This window comes from Neopsephotus bourkii, unplaced genomic scaffold (assembly GCF_033783945.1).
Source record: "Neopsephotus bourkii isolate Nb327-2 ecotype Australia unplaced genomic scaffold, CSIRO-AGI_Nbou_v1 NB_1634, whole genome shotgun sequence".
NCBI lineage: Eukaryota > Metazoa > Chordata > Aves > Psittaciformes > Psittacidae > Neopsephotus > Neopsephotus bourkii.
The window spans coordinates 1194233-1215003 of NW_026902109.1; the positions used below are offsets into that span (position 1 = coordinate 1194233).

General features: G+C 38.1%; 1 protein-coding gene across 15 annotated transcripts in view; it reads right to left on the bottom strand.

Annotated features, from left to right (window-relative positions):
- The window catches only part of PCDH15 (protocadherin related 15), a 460786-nt gene that overhangs the window by 186626 nt on the left and 253389 nt on the right, over positions 1-20771 (bottom strand). For all 15 annotated transcript variants that reach the window (XM_061373834.1, XM_061373832.1, XM_061373828.1 and 12 more), the window contains 3 exons: positions 20407-20613; positions 8247-8381; positions 6960-7109 (listed from right to left, as the gene is read on the bottom strand). In XM_061373834.1, the coding sequence (XP_061229818.1) occupies positions 6960-7109; positions 8247-8381; positions 20407-20613 (492 nt within the window). The remainder of the gene's footprint in view (positions 1-6959; positions 7110-8246; positions 8382-20406; positions 20614-20771) is intronic.

Here is a 20771-nt window from a genome sequence, read left to right on the forward strand (position 1 = left end):
CTGCTGGCCTGTCTGCTTTGGCTTTCTTGACACACTCATGTCGGTGGGCTGTATTGCATATAGCATTGCAAGTTCAGGATTTAAGTATAACACACACTGACAGAAAACGCTAGCAATGACTGCAAAGCTAAAAGCAGGATCAACAGACATTATCTCCGCCAGGGCCAGCGAACACAGCAGGCTAAATGTTTGCCTGCTAGACACCTTTTTCTCATTCTTGTGACACTCCCAAAGTCACATTGCATTGCAAACAGGTAGAAGAACTCATTGAAGTCTGCTATATGAGCATATAATGTAATCTATTAATCAATATAGCATCACACTAAGCCTTCATCAGGTCACAGCCTTTCAGAGCAATACATACAACTTTCAAACCACCTTTGCCCAAGGATAGCTAAAGAACTGGAAGAGCAGAAACCAAACCTTGTTTTCTTTTTGAGAACATATCCACCTTATCCTGTATTTTGAAATTCTAAAAAAGTAATTCTATGAAGACTACACTTTTGGAACATTCTTTGCATTCCACCCATGTGATATCTTGATGCATATATATATATATGTATATATATATATAAATCAATATCTTAGCTTACAATGGCCCATCTGAACACACCAAAACTCAGATTTTCTGCACCCTCATAGGGTTTAGAACTTAAACCCCTCTCAAACTCAGTTTCTTTAATCGCTCTTTCTATCATTTCTATACACAACCAGATGTATTCATTAACCTCGCAAAAAGTAACTATCAAACTAAATGACAGAGTTAAGAAAAGTGAGGTAATAACCTTCTCTCCTGAACTTCAAAAGCAACACACACAAAAAGACAAATAAAGGCTTTACGCAAAATACAGGGTCCTAAGTATTTAATGACAGGATTTGGAACAAGGCCAGTTTTTACTGTGACAACATGAAAAAGGAAATTAATTGACTACACAAGCATATAGATTAATAAGGTTAATTAAAATTACAAATAACAAATGCCTGAAAAGATAAGTGACTTGAATAATGTTTTGGGGGCAAAAACAGGACTCAAAACCAGAATAAGACAGAATCAAAGTTTAACAGCTCCCATGAGTCTATAAATTCCATCTCCAGCTGTCCCAGAATTGTAGAGCTTCATAGTTAACAAGATTTGAGATATACAGTCTAAAATACATGGAAAGAAACACAAAACAAAATTTATTTTACTTTCCTAAGAAACACTGCATTCCGTTCTGGGCTACTCTATACAAGAGAGAAATTGAGTTGCTGGAACAGGTGCAGAGAAGGGCAACAAAGCTAGTGAAGGGCCTAGAACACAAGTCTTATGAGGAACAACTGAAGGAACTGGGGTTGTTTAGTCTGGAGAAGAGAAGGCTCATGGGGGACCTTATCCCTCTCTACAACTACCTGAAAGGAGGAAGGAATGAGGAGGTGGTTGGTCTCTTTTCCCAAGTAAAAAGTGATACAAGAGAAAATGGTCTCAGGCTGCACCAGGGGTGGTTTAGATTGGATATTATGAAAAGTTTCTTCACTGAGGGGTAATCAGGCATTGGAACAGGGTGCTCAGGGCAGTGGTGGCATCACTGTCCATGGAAGTATTCAAAAACCATGTAGATGAGGACCTAAGTGACATGGTTTAGTGGTGGCCATGGCAGTCCTGTGGGAAGGGTTGGACTTGATGATATGAAAGGTCTTTTACAACCAAGTTGATTCTATGTTTCAATGTACTGAAAGTTTTGCGAAATAGGTGTATATTCTGCTGCAGCAAGAAGTGGCTTTCTTGGAAAGAAAAAAGGACTTACAATGATGCCTGACAGCTTACAATGCCACACTCTTCGTCACTATATAGGCTCTCTTCAGAATCACGGGGAAAACTGGGCTTCACCATTTGACCTGCAACATTTCCACAGCAACACTTTAAGTGAGCTTGCCCTGAACAGATAAAGAGATTACTAACCTTTCCAGTAGCCCTGCATTTTTCAAGAAATTAAATGTTCAACAATGTTGGTATGACTTGTGCTGACCTAAAGTGAATTCTGCAGAAACCATGAGTCATGGCAGCTCACCTCTCAACAGCTGTGATCAAAATGAGTGTTACAGTCAACTGAGTGCAAGGCTCCAGAGCACATTCAGTATGCATTTATGTTGTATAACAGTGTTGAGGAAACAGTATAGTTGCTCTCCAGAGCAGCACAGCAGTGAAAAACATTGGGCTGCCAAAACTTAGATGGCAACCCTCCTCATCCTTCTATGGCTCAGCAGTACAGTTCAGCTATTAGCTGTGCTAGGAAAAGCAGTAATGAGTTCTTATGTGTGAGGAGCACACAGGATGACGAAAATATTCCTGAACTTAAGCCAACAAAACATAACACTGAGAAGGTCAAAACACTTCAATATCTTCTTCAGATGCTAGGTCTCTGTTACTTTTACCTGTATATAGGTATATGTATTGAGAAATACAAACATAAGCCTGCTTTGTTTTCTGTTTCTGTTAATAATGTTTACTTTGTAGATGGAAATTAATATGGCGATGGACTGAGGGCAAAGTGTTGCAAATAACCACATAAATAAAACATTAAGTTTGGTATGCAGATGACTGTTACAAAGATTTCCTCTAAATTGTTCTGTGGTTTTATAGCAAGATGCATGTTTAACAGCTGTATGCAGCTGTATCAGCATATGTTTAAAAGCTGTATGAGCATATGCCAGGCTGCAAATACCCAAACATGTCTCTAATACATAATTTAGTATGTGTCCGTATGCTAGGATGGCTTCAGTTACCTGTGCACAAGTGCAGGGAATGGAAAGAAACTGTTTAAAGGAGACAAAGTGACCCAGCACTGAGAAGTTGCATTTCAGATAACAGCAAAACTGTCCCAGAGGAGACATTTATTTAATGGCTCTAGATAAAATTTTTCCTGTGTACAATTTAAAGTACTGTTACTGCTCAAGACTAATTCTAACTGCAAGCAAGACAAAGGAGTAGAAACTTTACTGCCTCAAGTTTTACTATCTTTTATCTTTTTGCTTTCATTTCTGACCTCCAGCACAATTGGTGGTCTATGCTGTGAAGTGGGAAATTGCGCTTTGTAACCCAAGATCTGGGGCAGGACCTCCAATTTAACTTGCACTGCTCATCTTAGGCAGAATTATTTCAGCTCGCACAAGGGGAACAAACAGGTAATGCACTAATCCACTGCAAAGCTCATTTTCCATTTTTTAATCATGTAGTTATTTAATTGTTCTTAGAGCCCTTGAACATCAGTCATAGCCATACAGGAAATTAGGTAGAAATTAAGTTACACAAATAAATTAAAATAGGTTATTTTTGTTTCATAAATTTAAAGGGGAGCGTGAACAGCATATACTTCTTAAGGCTAGTTCACAAGTTATTCTGTATAGAGAACATATACAAAACCAGAATGAATTTAAATTACTTATGTGAAATATTTTTGCATTATTGCTGCATACTCCATCAATATGTAAGAAGTTCAAATACCTGAATTGCAGGAAGAAAATATTAATAGGAAAGTGGAAATCAGGGCACAAAAATTATAGTAATAATATAAAGAAGATGGAATTGAGTACTTTAATAGGTTTAATATTCATCAGTGTATCTTGTGGTAATTATTATTTACCACACATTTAAGTGTTTTAAATTGCAGATATGTTAGTCATCTATTTTCTTTCTTGGGGGGCACAATAAAATACCTATAAAAGCAGAAGGAAAAATCAGGTGAGTAATTCTCAAGCTGAAAGAGACAGAGTATACAGACATTTAAACTTAACTGAGAAAATACTCTTCTCAACCAAGGCCTCAATCTCACAAATACTCAGAGTAGGCAACTGAAATAAGAACTTCCTGAAGCAGTTGTTTGCAGAACCCCGATGGCACTGCATTAGTGCCTGCTCAAAAAGTCAGGAAGCAGGTATTTCATGCTGCACACTGTATCCTCAGAAAACGGAGGGACATCATTCCTATAAAGGCAACAAGCTCATTGCGGTTATCATGATAACCAGCAGCTTTGTGAAAAATACACAAGCCATGCAAAGCTGCAGCTAACGCATACAACTGGAAGGCAAAAGGTAGATTAGCCACCACCAGGCTCCCAGATGAAACCAGTGCAACTCAGTAGCACACAAGTTAATTTCCACTGTTTTGCTCACTGAAAAGCAACAGTGAAAAGAGAGAATACCTTGCTCCAACCACCTAGGGGAAAAAAAAATTGGACTTTTTTTTTAAGCAGCAAAATCAACAAAATTTACCACAAAATGGGACAAAAAGTACATATATACTGGGTATTTGCAGATATTCATGCAACTGCGCTGAGAAAAAAAAAATTAAAAAAAAAATCACGATCCCTTATTACCCTCAGGGTAATTAAAGCAAAGTGGCAACTGTGTGAGAGCACTTACACTGCTATACCAGGAACTTGCATTTTTTTTAGAAAGATTATATACTTCAGAAGAGAAATACTTTCTTGATCATCTCTGGAAACAGGTCTGAGTAGAAAGTGCAAGTCATCACTTATAGGTATATGACTATGAGATAGTACAGATTAACTGAGGTCAGTGTTCTTTTTCTAACTTACTTTCTCTGATTACAGAAAGTCTTTTTTACAGACCAATCATATCTGACCTGTGTCATTTCCCTCTGGGAACTTTCAGAGCTGATTGTCAGCTCACCCCAGAGAACCTCAAACGATTCTTAAATTATGAGATAGGGGTACGAGATTAATTTGTTCCACATACAGAGAGCAAGCTAAACTTATCATCAGAATCATTGTATTAGCAGTTAAGAAGGGGGAAAAAATAGTCTGTTTTCCATTTGAGAAGATATTTATTTATAAAACTGAAGCAAACCGTGATCAGGCAGCACATACTTACCTTCCTGGCCTAAGGAAACCCATGGGTACTTGTGGCACCACAGAATGGTGGCTACTTATAACTCCACAAGCCAAATCCCATTTCATACTCCTGTAACACTGAATGAAAGATTTGGTGCTTGCAGCCCAGGCAAAAGAACAAGGTAAGCAACCTCCCAAATACTCCAGCAGCCTAAAAATCAGTATTACTGGCATTATCACAGTACACAGAAATCTTAAAATGACTCTTAGGTTTTTCTGTCAGTTTATAAAATCAGATAATCTTGCAATATAAGATCAGTTGAAAACAACCCCTCTTCTAAAACAGACAGAATTTTCTACTCTCTGTCTCTGACCACATTATGTGTGGAGGAGGGAAAAAACTCCCTCTCAGAATTCTCATGTTTTCTGAGAGAATATTAATTTTTAGCAAAGGCAAGATTAAGGCCTGCCTTTCTCTACTAATTTCCAACTTCACAATGTTATTCTAGAAGGTACCTGTTCCAGATCTACTTCAGGCATTAGCTAAGTTAAAATGCTCTGACTATATTTGCATCTAGACTTTCCTTCTTCCCGTTTCTGCCCTTTCAATTTTTGGTCCTTGCAATGTTTCTAATCTGCATAATTTCACTGATCTGTCTGAAAGTTTATATAATGACAAGCACTCACTCAGCATCAGTGCAGGAATGCAAAACGTAACTGCTGCAACGAGCGCTGGAGGAACAGCAACATAATGGTATCTCAGACCAAACCTGCTCACACAGTAATTTGTGTCTCCACTAAAAGCTAAGGTGGCAAAGGCTATTCCAGATGGCCTTGAGGAGCCGCCCCCTTGCTTTTCCCGAGAAGGAACAGTTTACTGAGGAATTCATAATTTTGTTCTTTGCACACCTTCAGGGTCTGAAAATACTTGCAGTTGAAACATCAGGAAGTGTGCACATTCCCTTTGCACACAGAAATCCTTAAGCACTGCAGCTGTTTTAGAAAAGCATAGTCACTGCTCTACTTTCTCCTAAGTATCATAAACACAACACAGGCAGCTCATAGCATCTTTAAGGCCAACTTTTTACATGTTACAATCTCACCTAGTAGCAACTTCTGCCTTGTTTCCTGGCAGATGTACCTTCAAGGGGAAAAACCATTTAGATACTCAAATACTTTAAACCCATAGCATCTCCTTTGCCTTTGTGCAACCAAGGCCATGTGGCAATCCTAATGACTTATTTTCGGACTAGACTGCTTAGGTTTCAGGATAAAAAAAATAAAAATTCAGCACTGTATGTATCTCTCTACCTTAAATATCAAGTAAATGTATTTATTTGCAAAATCCACATTTATACAGGGAGATATGATTTTTATGAGATATCAGAAATACAGCTCCTGATGTTAAACCTTATATACCTAATCATATTACAGAAAATTATACTTTACTATGTAAGTCAGCTGATGAGGGTGTTTTTTCCCCCAGTATTCCCACTGCCTTTTACCATCCTTGAATGGCAACCTCCAGTAACAACATCTTGTCTTTCTCATTATCTAGTCTAGAAGCCCTCAGGAGCATGGCTGAGATCTTAGAAGACTTACAACCCAAAAAAGTCTTTTTCAAATAATTCCAGTGCAACCAGATTGACCTCTAGTGTGTGATATAAATCAGTGCTTGCAGACTTTAATTAAAACTGTTTCTCTCTCTGGGCCTCTGAAAAATGTGTTCAACACACATTTTTCACTGCTCATTTGCTATACAACCAACCAACTTAGGCTTCTGTAAAAGCCAAACAGTTTTGTGACATGGTAAAACATTTCTGGTTATGTTCTATTGAACTGTTCACCTGTGCTTCCAAAATGCTTTATTTCAATATCCTGCTAACATTATAGAGCACTTTTTCTTTCAATATTTTTTGGATGAAAAGGTTTTGTGAAACTTCAGATGACCAGCTTGAACAGGCCTATCATTTAGTATTTAGCAACTTTTTAATAGATATGCAAGTAACAACATGGATGGAGATACACAAACTGTATTTCTAGCTGGTTTCAATGTATTTCCAGTTTGAACTAAGACCACAATCTACCACTAACAAGTGAGTTAAAGCTAATAAAAAGACCTGAAATTACCTTTATAACGCCTTCCCCAGGACTCATATCGGTATAAATCTTGACACTGTATGATATATTGGAGAAGGTTGGAGAATTGTCATTTGCATCAATCACCAGGATATTGACAGTCACTGGGATACTCTCCTGTACACCATCAGAAGCTGTCATCTTCAGGGTAAAAAAATAAAGCAGAACAGGAACATAATTTAATGGTGTGCTCTTAATATAATTCCAACTATGAAATACAGTATGACAACTAAAAGTCAGCACTTCATTTTTCATTTTTGTCTTCAATTACAGGAGGCATCAGCTAAGCTTGAGCCTGCAGTATGCAAGACTCGGGGCAAAAGCAAAATAAAACAATGCCTTTAAAAAGTACTTTGTCAGATTAGCAAGAGCAATGAGAGTGAATAACTGTTTCGCAGGATTAGGTCCAGAATCCATGCTGCAGTCCATTGCTGGAAGGGCAGAGGATGTCCCCAGCTGTACTGAAAATCCTCAAGGAGCAGGGCCTGGCCACAACAGCTCACAAACCTGTCTAACTGCAATTCCCACGTGGCCATGGCCACACACAGGAGCTGCTATACATATATTAAACCTCAGAGACAGCATTTTAAGGTGGGACTTAAAAGAACCGAAGGCCTTCTTACTCGGCAGAGGAAATCTGAGCTCTCCTTTCAAATGCTAAACGGACAGAAAAAGCCTTAACTGGGAACCCCTGGAGACGAAAGGGACTTCCTTATAGCACTTTTGCAAATTACTTTAAGGCTGTTAAGATGCTTACTGAGAGCACAGCAAATCCTGAGGGAGTATTAGGTCCATTTAAACTTTTTTTTTTTTTTTGCTTTTTTCCTTTTTTTTTTAAGGCTGCTGGCTGTGTTTTCTGTTAGCCTGCTTTTTTTTTTTTTTTTTTGTACTAAAATAAAATGGAGAGGTGTCACACCTTCCTAGCTCAAGGGCCAAGAGAAGGAAAGGCAAAGGTAGCCTCAAAGACCATGCCAGGTACAAAGGAGAAGGGCAGACTGTCATGTGAGGGTGTTGAGGAGCAGTGTACAAGACTGGGATCATGGAGATGATGCTAGTAGGGGGATCTCAAATGTTATTATCAAACCAAACACTTGAATTTTGGAAGAGAACCCTACCCTAAATATCAACTCCCCCAGCCCCTGGTATTGCTGCTGCTCATCCTTCACTGTTTTTCTTCTTCTGTGCCATTTTAATTATCTACAATGACGATATAACTAATGATTTTTCAACACTTGTTCTGAACAATGCACAGTGTGCCTTGAAATGCATTTAGCTTACCGAGAAGGTGTAAAGTTGCTGGACTTCTCTGTCAACAGGCTGCAGCAAGGTGAGGTAGCGGGTGATGCCACTCTGAGTCACAGTGAAAAACGTATTGTAATCATTCAGAAAGAGGTGGAGCTGGGGATCCTTGGTCTTGAAATAATATTAAAAAAAGAATATTTGATTATAAATTCATATATATCATTAAGTTTCCAACTACTCAGTGCAAGTGCTTATTTTAGTTGAAATTTATATAAGCACAGAGTACAAATAGCATGATGAACTCAATCTACAAAACTGTTAAAAACTCTTCAAACATGGACAGTGGGATTGAGTGCACCCTCAGCGAGTTTGCCGATGACACCAAGCTGTGTGGTTCGGTTGATATGCTGGAGGGAAGGAATGCCATCCAGATGGACCTTGACACGTTTGTGAGGTGGGCTGATGCCAACCTCATGAAGTTTAACCATGCCAGCTGCAAGGTCCTACACCTGGGTCGGAGCAATCCCAGGCACAGCTACAGGCTGGGCAGAGAAGAGATTCAGAGCAGCCCTGAGGAGAAGGACTTGGGGGTGTTGGTTGATGAGAAAATGAACATGAGCCAGCAGTGTGCGCTCGCAGCCCAGAAAGCCAACCGTATCCTGGGCTGCATCAAAAGGAGCGCGACCAGCAGGTCGAAGGAAATGATCCTGCCCATTTATTCTGCTCTCATGAGACCTCACTTGGAGTACTGTGTGCAGTTCTGATGTCCTCAACATAAAAAGGACATGGAGCTGTTGGAACAAGCCCAGAGGAGGGCCACGAGAATGATCAGGGGACTGGAGCACCTCCCATATGAAGACAGGCTGAGAAAGTTGGGGCTGTTCAGCCTGGAGAAGAGAAGGCTGCATGGAGACCTCATAGCAGCCTTCCAGTATCTGAAGAGGGCCTAAAGGGATGCTGGGGCAGGACTCTTCCTTAGGGGCTGTAGTGATAGGACAAGGGGCAATGGGTTAAAACTTAAACAGGGGAAGTTTAGATTGGATATAAGGAGGAAGTTCTTTACTGTAAGGATGGTGAAGCACTGGAATAGGTTGCCCAGGGAGGTTGTGAATGCTCCATCCCTGGCAGTGTTTAAGGCCAGGTTGGACAGAGCCTTGGGTGACATGGTTTAGTGTGAGATGTCCCAGCCTATGGCAGGGGGGTTGGAATGAGATGATCTTAAGCTCCTTTCCAACCCTAACTATTCTCAAAAAGAATTCAGATAAATTGATTCAGAATTTGTAGAATTATGAATCTCTCAAATGATCAGGTGAAAAACATAGTAAGCCAACTGCAGTAAAATTTTCAATAGTAAGTAACATTTTAAAGTAAGGAGGAAAAAAAAAACCCAAAGAACCAAATGAAAAACAAATCAAGGCATTGTAAATTTTCTACTCATGACTTCTCTAGGTGGCTTGCTGGGAACACAGATTTCAAGTCTGGATTTCAAGTAACAAAAGTGTTGTACATGCTTTGGTGAGCACCAAAAGTGGTGTTGCAGTTCTAATGCTGTGTGCAAAACAATGTGACAACATAAAGAAAAGGTATTGCTTTGTGAGATACACTGAGCAACCACACAGGAACTCATCCTTCCATTTCTATCCTCTCTCCTACCATGGTTGGCAGATTATAAGAGTATGGGGAAGAAGAATGAAATGTTGCCCAGGGAAAAAAAAATGAGATTAATTTGTGGGCAAATTGTATTTCAGCTAACAAAGAATGGGAGGAATGTTTCTGCCATGGACAGAATCAGAAATTATTACTGTATTTATAGAAAACAGAGCAGATTAATTAAAGTCCAGAACTTCAAGCCAGTTTCTTCCAATGAAAATTTACCAGAGTGATATAAAGCTGCAAAATGGGCTTCCTACCTTTTGTCCTTACCCTGTAGTCTGCTGGACGCCAGCACAGAGCAGGCAAAAAAGAGGGTTTAAGTTCTGTATGGCCTGGTAGTTGTGAAAAGCCCCCAAAATCACTTTTCTGAGATGTCTGTGTTGTTGAAATGACAGAAATGTGAATTGTGACCAGGATGAAATATCTCAACATCTTCCCCCACTTCTTTAAAGATGCTATTGAGTTATTAAACTAATTAGACTGCAAGGGTCACATTACATTACAGTTAAGTTTTAAAATAAGCTATATTACCTTTTATTGCCTACAGTATTCCAACCAACCTTTCTGTGCCCTGGTAACCTGTAATCTGGGTAATTTAACCTGACTTAATGTGCTACTCTCTGTCATTAGTTATTTAGTTTCTTTCTGTTATATGAGGTGAGGTTAGAAATGAGGAATGCAAATGTGATCGGTCAAAAGACAAAAGACTGGGAGACAAGTCCTATAAAACCTCTTTTGAACTGCCCTTGGGAAGATGAGGAATCAGAGGACTAGTACCATGAATAAAACATAACACAAAATCCAGTGGCTGCGTAAGGCATAACTTGAAAAGTATTTTTACCAGCTATTTTCCAATGCAATTCTACAGAACCTGCCTCTGGTAGGGGACACAGTGCAATCAGAAATAGCTGAATTCAATAAATTCTCCAAAAAGTAGCATTTCATTCTTCTCTGAACATTTCCTTAACCTGAATCCAAAATGCTTCTAGAAGGTTAACTCTTACATGAGGAAAAAAAATTCATTACAATAAGGGTAGTAAAATCCTGGAACAGGTTGCTCTGAGAGGTGGTAGCTGTGCCACCCCCAGAGACATTCAAGGCCAGGCTGGCTGTGGTTCTCGGCAACCTGATCTAGTTGAAGATGTCCCTGCTCATTGCAAGGGGGTTGGGCTAGATGACCTTTGAAGGTCCTTTCCAACCCAAACTATTCTATGATTTCATGATTACTGTCATTCCTACATAATTAAAAAAAGGAAAACAGACCACTAGAAAGTTAACCAATCTCTACAGTATAGCAGGCATAAACACTGGAGCTAACACTAACATGCACTAAGTATCATAGTGAACAACTATGAGGACAGATTAGTACAACAGAAGGAAAAAGAGAAACTTATTTTAGCAATCCAAAATACTCTAAAGCACACATTATGGAAGGCTGAGATTATACTATTTAAATGAGAAACCATTTCAGTTGCTGAAAGCTATGTGAAAGAAATATCAAAGTGTTCCAAATGAGTGGTTTCCTATTGCCTAAAGCTTTGCTGCAACTATGCCAGCTTTCAGTAAAATTAAAATTCATTTTTCTGCTAGCAATGGAAATTGCAATCTCTCTTTTCCATGAAAAATTACAGAAGGTAATTGCCAATAATTGTTCACTTTGTAGACACTAAAAAGTCAGTCAAAAATTTAATTTAGAAAACCCCTGGTTAGTTGTTACAGTTCTTGCTTGTCATGCCATTTTGAACACTAATAAACAGTATTTTTTTCTTAATTTGTTCTTGAGAAAGAAATCAGTGATGGAGATTCCATACACTCCGCAAGCAATCTATATTATATCTTAGCTTTCTTGTATTAGAAATTTTATCCTAATGTGTATGTTAAATTGCCTTTCCTGCAATCAATGCCTGTTTCTACTACCTTCCATGCATGTTGGACATACAAAATAATTTATTTACTTAATTTTGGCATTGTTATGCTTTTACATTTTTATCAAAGAGTATGCTGAAAGTCTACTCAACTTAATCGAACTTTTTATGTTGCAGATCCTGTGAGAGAACACAATCCACCTACGCTGCCAACCGTATTTCCAATACTTTAATTTTTCATCCTAGCATTTTATTTTTGAGGCCTGGACTTAAACACTATGATTTCTGACTACATTAATGGGTCAGTAGACGAGCTTATATCTGTTAAATTGTTTAGCATACAATTTTAAGTAGAAAATTAGAATCCACACAAGAGAGCATACATGCAACCTGCAAAGACCATTTCAAGGACACAGTTCAAACCTGATGGGGTTCACATGCTTCGAACCAACTAGTAATTATATCTTAAATTAAAAAAAAACCCACAATGCAACAACTTCTTGCTGCATTTAAAATTTCTATAAGGATATGTAATTATTTAATCAGTATAAAGCAGCCACAACATAACCACAGTACAACTTTATGCCATAAATAAATTTAATCTAATGTGTTTAAAGGGCTCTTTGCAGGCTTTTCAAAACAAGGAACAGTCCCAGTCTCAAAACACTGGCAGGGCAGAGAAGAATGAAAGTGAACGGGGGAAATAAAGAAACTGCACAATTAAAACAAAAGGAAAATTTTGCAAACATATTACCAAATACCTACAGGAATGGCACCTGGTGCAACCTACAAAATAAAACAGGATACAAAATGAATATAGGAAACACAAACCTGATATTATTGGACGTCATAAAAGCAGTACATTGAAAAAAAAAAAATGGTTACAGACAAAAATACAACAAAATGAGATAAGCATGTGCTCCAATGCACTCCTAATATAAACCAAACCCTAGGTTTGAATTGCTCTACTTCAAATTCTCTGGAGAAGTTCGTAAGCCTGTGTAGATGTTAATGTTACATTTTTGCTGCTTTTTTCCTTCCACAAGGGCTTACAAGCTCTTTCTAAAGCCAATGGTTTCCTACATTTTACTAAGATTAAACCAATATTAAATTATATTGTCAAGAACAAATAGACAATGACACTTATTCTGCATATGTTTCAACATCCCCGAGGACTTTTTAGTGGATGTATATTTGGCTGTTAAATTCTCCAGGGTAGACAGAACAAACTCCAAGAGTATTCAAACCGCTTAGGCTTCCTGATTGCTAGCACAGGCTTGTCTCCAAATAGCTGTAGTAGTAACTAATACAATTTGCTGACAATGTCTTGGTTTTCCTACACTCTTCATGTAGATGATAATCACCACTTGAAACACCCATGGAAAGAGAGTTGTTTTTTTGAAGAGATGTTTCCAGCACTTGCCCTCCTCATTTCTACTTGAAAGTAGAAAATCTTTTCCACTCACATCTTTCAGTGGAAAAATCTGAGTGAGATTCACAGTCTCACAGAGGTGAAGTGAGATCCTCAGTCACACTTGCAAGGGGTTTGCAATCAGACTGTATTGGCACTGACCTCGTTGCTTTTCTCTAACCTGCACAAGAACCTTCTACACGGCCTAATGAGATGATCCTCCAGATTCACAATAGCTTATATGGAATAAAAAAATGAAGAGACAGCCTCTGGAATGAATTTCCTGTATATTTAACATTATCATTAGTATCACAAAAATAACATGAAGCAGAGCTTTGTGATGGCTTTAGTTGCAAAACTGCTTAGATCAACAGAACCTAAGGAGGAGAACAAATCTATTCAAAATTCTGAGCAACTGGAAAACTGAAGGAGGTAAACCACTCTGAGAAGACTTCATAGGACAACTTTTCTTTTTTCTTTAAAGTGAGTTTATTTAAAAAGTTTTTAATTTCAAAAAAGAAGAAGAAGAAGAAGAAGAAGAAGAAGAATGCTCTTCACTATTTATGTCATCTCCACTTTGGAGGAAAAGATGTCAAAAGACTAACAAGAGAACAAGGATGTTTGCTGAGGACTGCTTCAATTCTGAATTATTTCAATCACCATCAAAATCTTTCCAGTCCCTGCACAAAGCACAAGCAGAGTTATAAAGTCAGACATTAAGAAACTTCTTTACTGGGAGAGTGACAGAGCACTGGAACAGGTTGCCCAGGTGGGTTGTGGAGTCTCCTACGTTGGAGATATTCAAGGCCCACCTGGACAAGTTCCTGTGTGATGTACCATATTCTTGCAGGGGGGTTGGACTAGATGATCTTCTGAGGTCCCTTCCAACCCTTGGTATTCCGTGTTTCTGTGATTAAAAAGCGCTACAACAATATTTACTGGTTTAGATTGAGGTTCAAAGGGCCATACCCTTTCCTGAATGAAAAGCTGACAGAAAAGTTTTGAAAAAGTATCTTCTGTTCCTCATACAAATGAGCTGCTCCTGGGTGAGGGCAAGAAATAAATGTCAGCATCTTCTGCACTTCCACTAATTAGCAATAGCATTTGCTTAAATCAGGGCAGATATAAAAAAAAACCCACAAATTCCCTGAGGACTTTAAGGAACTCAAAGAGAGAAGGAATAGTTTCAGAAGGCAGAAAACATTAGGTATTCATCCTACCCAAATAAAGGAAGAAATATAATGCTACAATAATGACTCAGTGTAAAGATTTTTATTTTTCTTTCTTAAGTGGAAATATTCAGGAAAGGAAAAAACTATCTGCATAAAACCTAAAATATGAGAAGCAGCTTTTTTTGCTTTGCCTTTCCCTTTGTTTATTTTAATAATGATATTAATGTGCTATTACATTGGGGAAGAATATTTCCTGAATTATTATTTTGTAATGTGACTATGAGAGTGTCACAGAAGTGCTATACAGGGATAGTAGTATTATGAGAACTCTCCTCCTGAGAGAATACTGGCTGCAAAACAAGTCCAAATAATAACAGTGGAGGATAGAAACAATTAGGCAAATATTAGAAAAAAATGTTCAAGTATTTAAAATGTTTCAGTACTACTGGTTAAAAAACCAAAACAAACAAAGAAACTTATTTTTCCTTATCTGGATATCACTGAAAATCCATAATCTGCATTTTCAGTTACATTTATCACTTTATCCATTATTTGCTCTATCCCCTCAGATTGCTACTGAGATACCTTTATGTAAAATGATCATTCTTTAAAAATTCCTACAAGTTCTCTGGAAACACTGATGTTGAACAACCATCTGTTTAATTTGACTTCAACTTCATTGACAATGGAAACATAAAACAAGAAACTGGTCTGGTAGAAAATGATCTGGAGAGGAACGTATGGTATTAACTGACGTGCTGCCCAGGGATACAGCACTGGACTGTAGGCAGCCACAGAAACATGAGGATTATTGCACAGGTAGTTTTCCAAGTGCATGCTGGGATACATTAAATACTTTTAAACACATGCTGGCACACCTTATAAACATGACATCAACTTTATGTTCTAATGAGCAATGCAGAAATTACCTTACGCCTTAAGTTTACTCATCAAAACAATGCATGTACTATTGGTAAACACCTTGCTAGTTGAGTAGTAAATAATGGATAAGAACACTGATTAGCGTCTTTTAACTTGGAAGTTAAATCCTGAGGTTTATTTATCTCTCTCTTTTTTTGAGAGATTCAACAAGATTTGTCATACAAGGCAATAAGGCAGTTACTATACAGCTTTTTCACCAAGCCTGACTACCAGAGCAGAAGAAATCAGTACTCTCCCATGGAAGCAAAAGAGTAAGGAAGCAAGTGGTTTGTGAAGCCTTATGTAAACAGATATCAGATCATATGGTTTAAATTCCTCATCTCATCTTTGGTTTACTCAGGTCTTAAGGTGCTCATCTGGATTAATTTAATTTATGCCATTTAAACAGACCACTTAATTATATCAGCACTTGGCAGTGCTGCTGTAGTTAAAGGTCTGTTTGCAATGTCACATCTATAAATTAATTTCTGGAGGGTTTGAAGCAGGACTCCATTATATTTCCTACAGCATTTAAACTTAGAATGCATTTTCTTTTTTTTTTCTTAAGATTAGTTAAAATCTTAATTTAACTAACTTAATTAACTAACTTAATTTCCTAATTTAAGTTACAAAAGTCAGTATGACTGCTTTCTTTATGCATTTATCTGAAAACAGTGAGTTATTCTGATATCAAAATCAACTGATATTTCGATTAGAAGACTGAATAAATTATGTTTAGCCAGTGTCACTACTGGAAACTAACATGCACAAGCATGTAGATGCTATATGTCGACTTCTCATCATCAATCCCTACTTACTTGATACATTAATTTACTAAGATACAGTGAAACCATCATAATAGTAAGACCTGCAGAATTTAATAAGCATTACCTGTGCTTACTAACCCATCCTGAGCTACCAGGTAGTCCTACTGACAAGGTACCTGCTATTTTAGTTTGTTTGGCTGTTTTATGTATGATTTACGTGCAACTGCTGCACTCCCAGCCTCACTCTGCTGGAAGTCTCATGTCCGCAACAGGTTATAAGCACTACATGCATCACTGACAGCTGCATTAACACACAGGCAGTTAAATCTGATTTTGTCTCTCACATCCATGTTATGCATGCCTTATTTCAAAGAATTAGAAAGAGTTGTGCTGGCACAAGCCATGTGATGCCAAAGGAATAGCAAGTTGCGCAGAACACTTCCACCCAAGGACAAGGTCAATGATCATATCTGTGGCAGCAGGCAGATGTCTGTATGTCTTGAGATAAGTCTACAGCATTCTGGAAAGAGGGCACATCACTTCCAGCAGATCTGATGGATCAGATCTGACTGGTCTTAAGCATCAATAAAACATGCAAGAGAGAAGACAGATACAGCTAAGGTATCTGGCACCAGATTCCCTAAGTAGTTCAGGTTGCTGAGACAGAACAACCCTTCCCTCCCCCTGTATCTCTCAGGCTTGGTAATGACCACTTACAGACATGTCACTGGCCTATATCCCCCCATAGCTAAGGAAAGTGGCCTTGCAGGTACAGAGCCATCCTAGCAGCAAGAAGGGCAGAACACGGCCAGGCTCCACTGCAGCCCATGTGCCCCAGCACACAGCATTACACTCCAGCAGGGGCAGAGATCCTCATTATTTTGTCCTCTTTTTGTGTGATGGGGTGGGGTGTCAAAAATAATGACACATCATTTCCCACTCTAGAAATTCTTAGCAGTTATTCCTCATGCAACAGTGAAATATTACAATTTTTCAATAACAAACAAAAATAATTCACTGGAAAACTTTTGTTTCATTTTGTGACATATGACTGAACTAGCTATTCACTAACTTACTATAAAGAAGACAACAATAAAATGTAGAGCCCTATGATCAAACTTCTTGTGATGAATTTCAGAGCACCTCTCAGAACTTACGATATTGAACTTGTACCCTTAAAATCAGTAACAGAAAGCACTTTTGGCGGGAAAATAAACACCAGGATTGTATTACAAACCTGATGAAATAGTTTATATTAGAGGAACAAATTACTTTTTGATGCAAAAATTTCTGAAATTAAACATTCACAGTTTGAGAATATAGAAATATCATGTGCCATACCGTAACTACCTGGTAGTTACATGATTTATTCAAAAAGTGAGCCCAAATTTGGGATTTAACAGTTCAAAGTAATCTTGACTTTCAGTCTCGTATGCGATCTAATGTATAGTTACATCAAAGAACTCTGTATTATCTAATCTGTCTTTGACATCTTGTGTGTAGAGATGTGCAACTGCCAGGGAAACGTTAATCAGAGCACTATTGACTACAACTTGAAAAATCTTTGGAGGTTAATGATGTCCAAAGTCTTTCTTGTCATTCCTTTAGTGTATGTAACAAGATCACCTATTAGAAAATAGGAGAGAGTCCCTGAAATTAAAAAAAACTGCATGGAAATCTGCCACATAAATTTAAGTGTCTGAACTAGGACACTGAATTCTACAACTGTTGTTCTGAACTGCTTCAAGCATAAGGGATCCAGCCCCTCCCTCATCAGCCAATGCTGAGAGAATTCTTTTACCACTCTGGGCTTTGTATTCGCAGTAGGATTTTCCTAGGTCATTGCAGTTACAAAGCACTGAGGGCAAATATCTCAGTCACTGAAACACTGGTGGACTTGCAGACAGAGAAATGCCAGCTGCACACTGTGGATTAACAGTGATTATTCTGTACTATTTTTGCCTGCTCATTGCCCAAACTGGCAGTGTAGCAATCCAGGCAGAAATGGTTCGCAAGCTCTCCAGCTCTCCAAAACCCCTATTCTGATTTTCAGATCATATCTATCTAATGTGCAAGTCTTACCAGTCTTACAGACTTGCTCAGTTTCAGTCTTCCACCCTTCAAGCGATTAATAGCCTTTCAATTTTTGTAAAGTTATGACACAGTCACGTGTATTATAAGGTGGGCATAGTGGTCTAAAATTCCATATTTACATAACAAACAGATATGCACCAAGGCACACTTGAAATAAAGGGTTTTACTAATACTACCAAGAAGGTGTGGATAAAACAAAATAGACAGCACTTTGCTTAAGCTAAAAAAAAAGAAAAAAAGTCTAAAATATCCCCCTATTTTTTTGTTTAATGCACATAAGGATCAGAGAACTAAAAGCAGCTTTACGAGAAAATCTCTTAAATTAGTAGCTTAAAAATTACTTTGAACTGTGGACACTAACTCATACGATTTGATTTCTGTTGTGTTCAGGCACATGTTACACAAATATTTTATACAACAAAATCAAAGCATTTTAAATATAAATGCATACCTGATGCCTGAACACCTTTAATTTTCCTGTATTAAGCAACCTACAAGATCCCATTAATTTGATCAGACAGGAAAACTGTTTTGCTTTTAACAAAAGCAATGCTGAACAAGAGTTTTACAGAAGTAATATAAATCATCAGCAACGCTTTTTGATAACTGCCACATGCACTTACTCCATACCTTTTAACCAGCCCCTACGAAAGCCAGATCCAATTGCCATTTCCATTTGCCTTCCAATTATTTTTTATGCATGCCTGTAAACTGACTGGTTTTTTTAATGGATAGGAAGGAGATATTGTACATGAGTTTTGGCTTTGAAATAGCTTCTTAGGAAAATAACTCTAATGCAGACAGTGAGGTAGAAAGCATCTTTCAGGGACAATGGCCTCCTGTGTTTCTCAAAAATAAAATTAATTTGCCTACATCAAAAGTGAAACTTTAGAAAAGTTAGGAACTTTTATCATGTTAAGAACTTTATTAAAAATACATTGACATATATGATAAACATTCAGAGAATCGTAGAATGGTTAGGGTTGGAAAGGACCTTAAGATCTCCTACTTCCATCCCCCCTGTCATGGGTAGGGACACCTTGCACTAAACTATGTTACCCAGGACTCCATTCAATCTGGCCTTGAACAATGCCAGGGATGGAGCATTCACAACTTCCCTGGGCAACCCTCACCATCCTTACAGCAAAGAACTTCCCCCTTAAATCTAACCTAAACTTCCCCCGTTTAAGTTTGAACCCATTACCCCTTGTCCTGTCACTACAGGCCCTGATGAAGAGTCCCTCTCCAGCATCCTTGTAGCCCTCTTCAGATACTGGAAGGCTGCTATGAGGTCTCCACGCAGCCTTCTCTTCTCCAGGCTGAACAGTCCCAACTTTCTCAGCCTATCTTCATCTAGGAGGTGTTCCAGTGCCCTGACCATCGTCGTGCCCCTCCGCTGGACTTGTTCCAACAGCTCCATGTCCTTTTTATGTTGAGGACACCAGAACTGTACACAGTACTCCAAGGAAGGTCTCACAAGAGCAGAGTAGAGGAGTAGGATCATCTCCTTCAACCTGCTAGTCATACTTCTTTTGATGCAGCCCAGAATAAGGTTGGCAAAACTAATGCCTAACAACTTAGTTTTCCTTACATATCTTAAGATAACAAGCAAACAGAAAAATTCAAACAAAAAAGAACAAAGGGGACAACTGGAGAGACAACAGTAATTAATGGAAAAAGAAATATTACCAAATAACACATCATAGCAACAGCCTTGGTGAGAACGGCAGAAACATCAGCCCTAGAGTCAAGGCATTGTTACCACTTCTCTTGAAGGTGCACAGTGTTTACTATGAGTAATGTTAGTATAAAAAAACTGTGCACAGCAAAGAATGGATTGAATTTTTAAGTTCCTGCCCTCCTACTGCTCTTCTTCCTGGCTTGTTCAACTACTACTTCTTTCTTCTTTGAACTTCTCTCTACCATTTCCACACACTGTGTGGTAGATTCATACTTGTCACAAAATGTCTTTTTTTTCCCTCTTCATACTAAATATTCATCATTTCTAGCAGAACACAATCTTAAGGACAGCCAAGTAAAACAGATTAATTTTTCAGTTCAGATGAAATCAATCTGAACTCAGGACAAAAACAAACAAAAAAAGAAACCGTAACAATGATATTAAGATTTCTCTTTCATGTATTGATCAAATCAGTTTTATGTCAAACAAAAAAAAAAAAAACAACACAACCCACAAACAAAATATAACCCCCACCCCCCCAAAAAACAACACCCACAAACCAAACCAACCCATAACTCTGAAAATAATAAAAATGTAAGCACTACATAATACTCTAAATGAATGAAACATACCTCCTCCACATCGTTGTCCAGTACTATGATTTGTAGTGGAGAAGTCAGATTGTGGTTGTCAGAGATAGTCGTCCCGACCGGAGAGGATTCAAGGATGAAACCTTCATACACAGATCTTGTGAAGTAAGGCTTCTGATTGTTCTCATCAAGGACTTCAATATGCAGATTGGCAAAGGCAGGAAGAGGATGGCCATTGTCTTGTTCAGCCTAAAAAATCACCTAATTTGTCAAAAGCTCTCAGCCAAGTAAACCACCTACTAACTGGTGCTGTCTTATATTTCAGAATTACACTCTAATTATAAAAATGAGTAATGTTGTACAGATCCCAATTATGAAACTTAGCATCGTGAAAAAAAAAACAAATA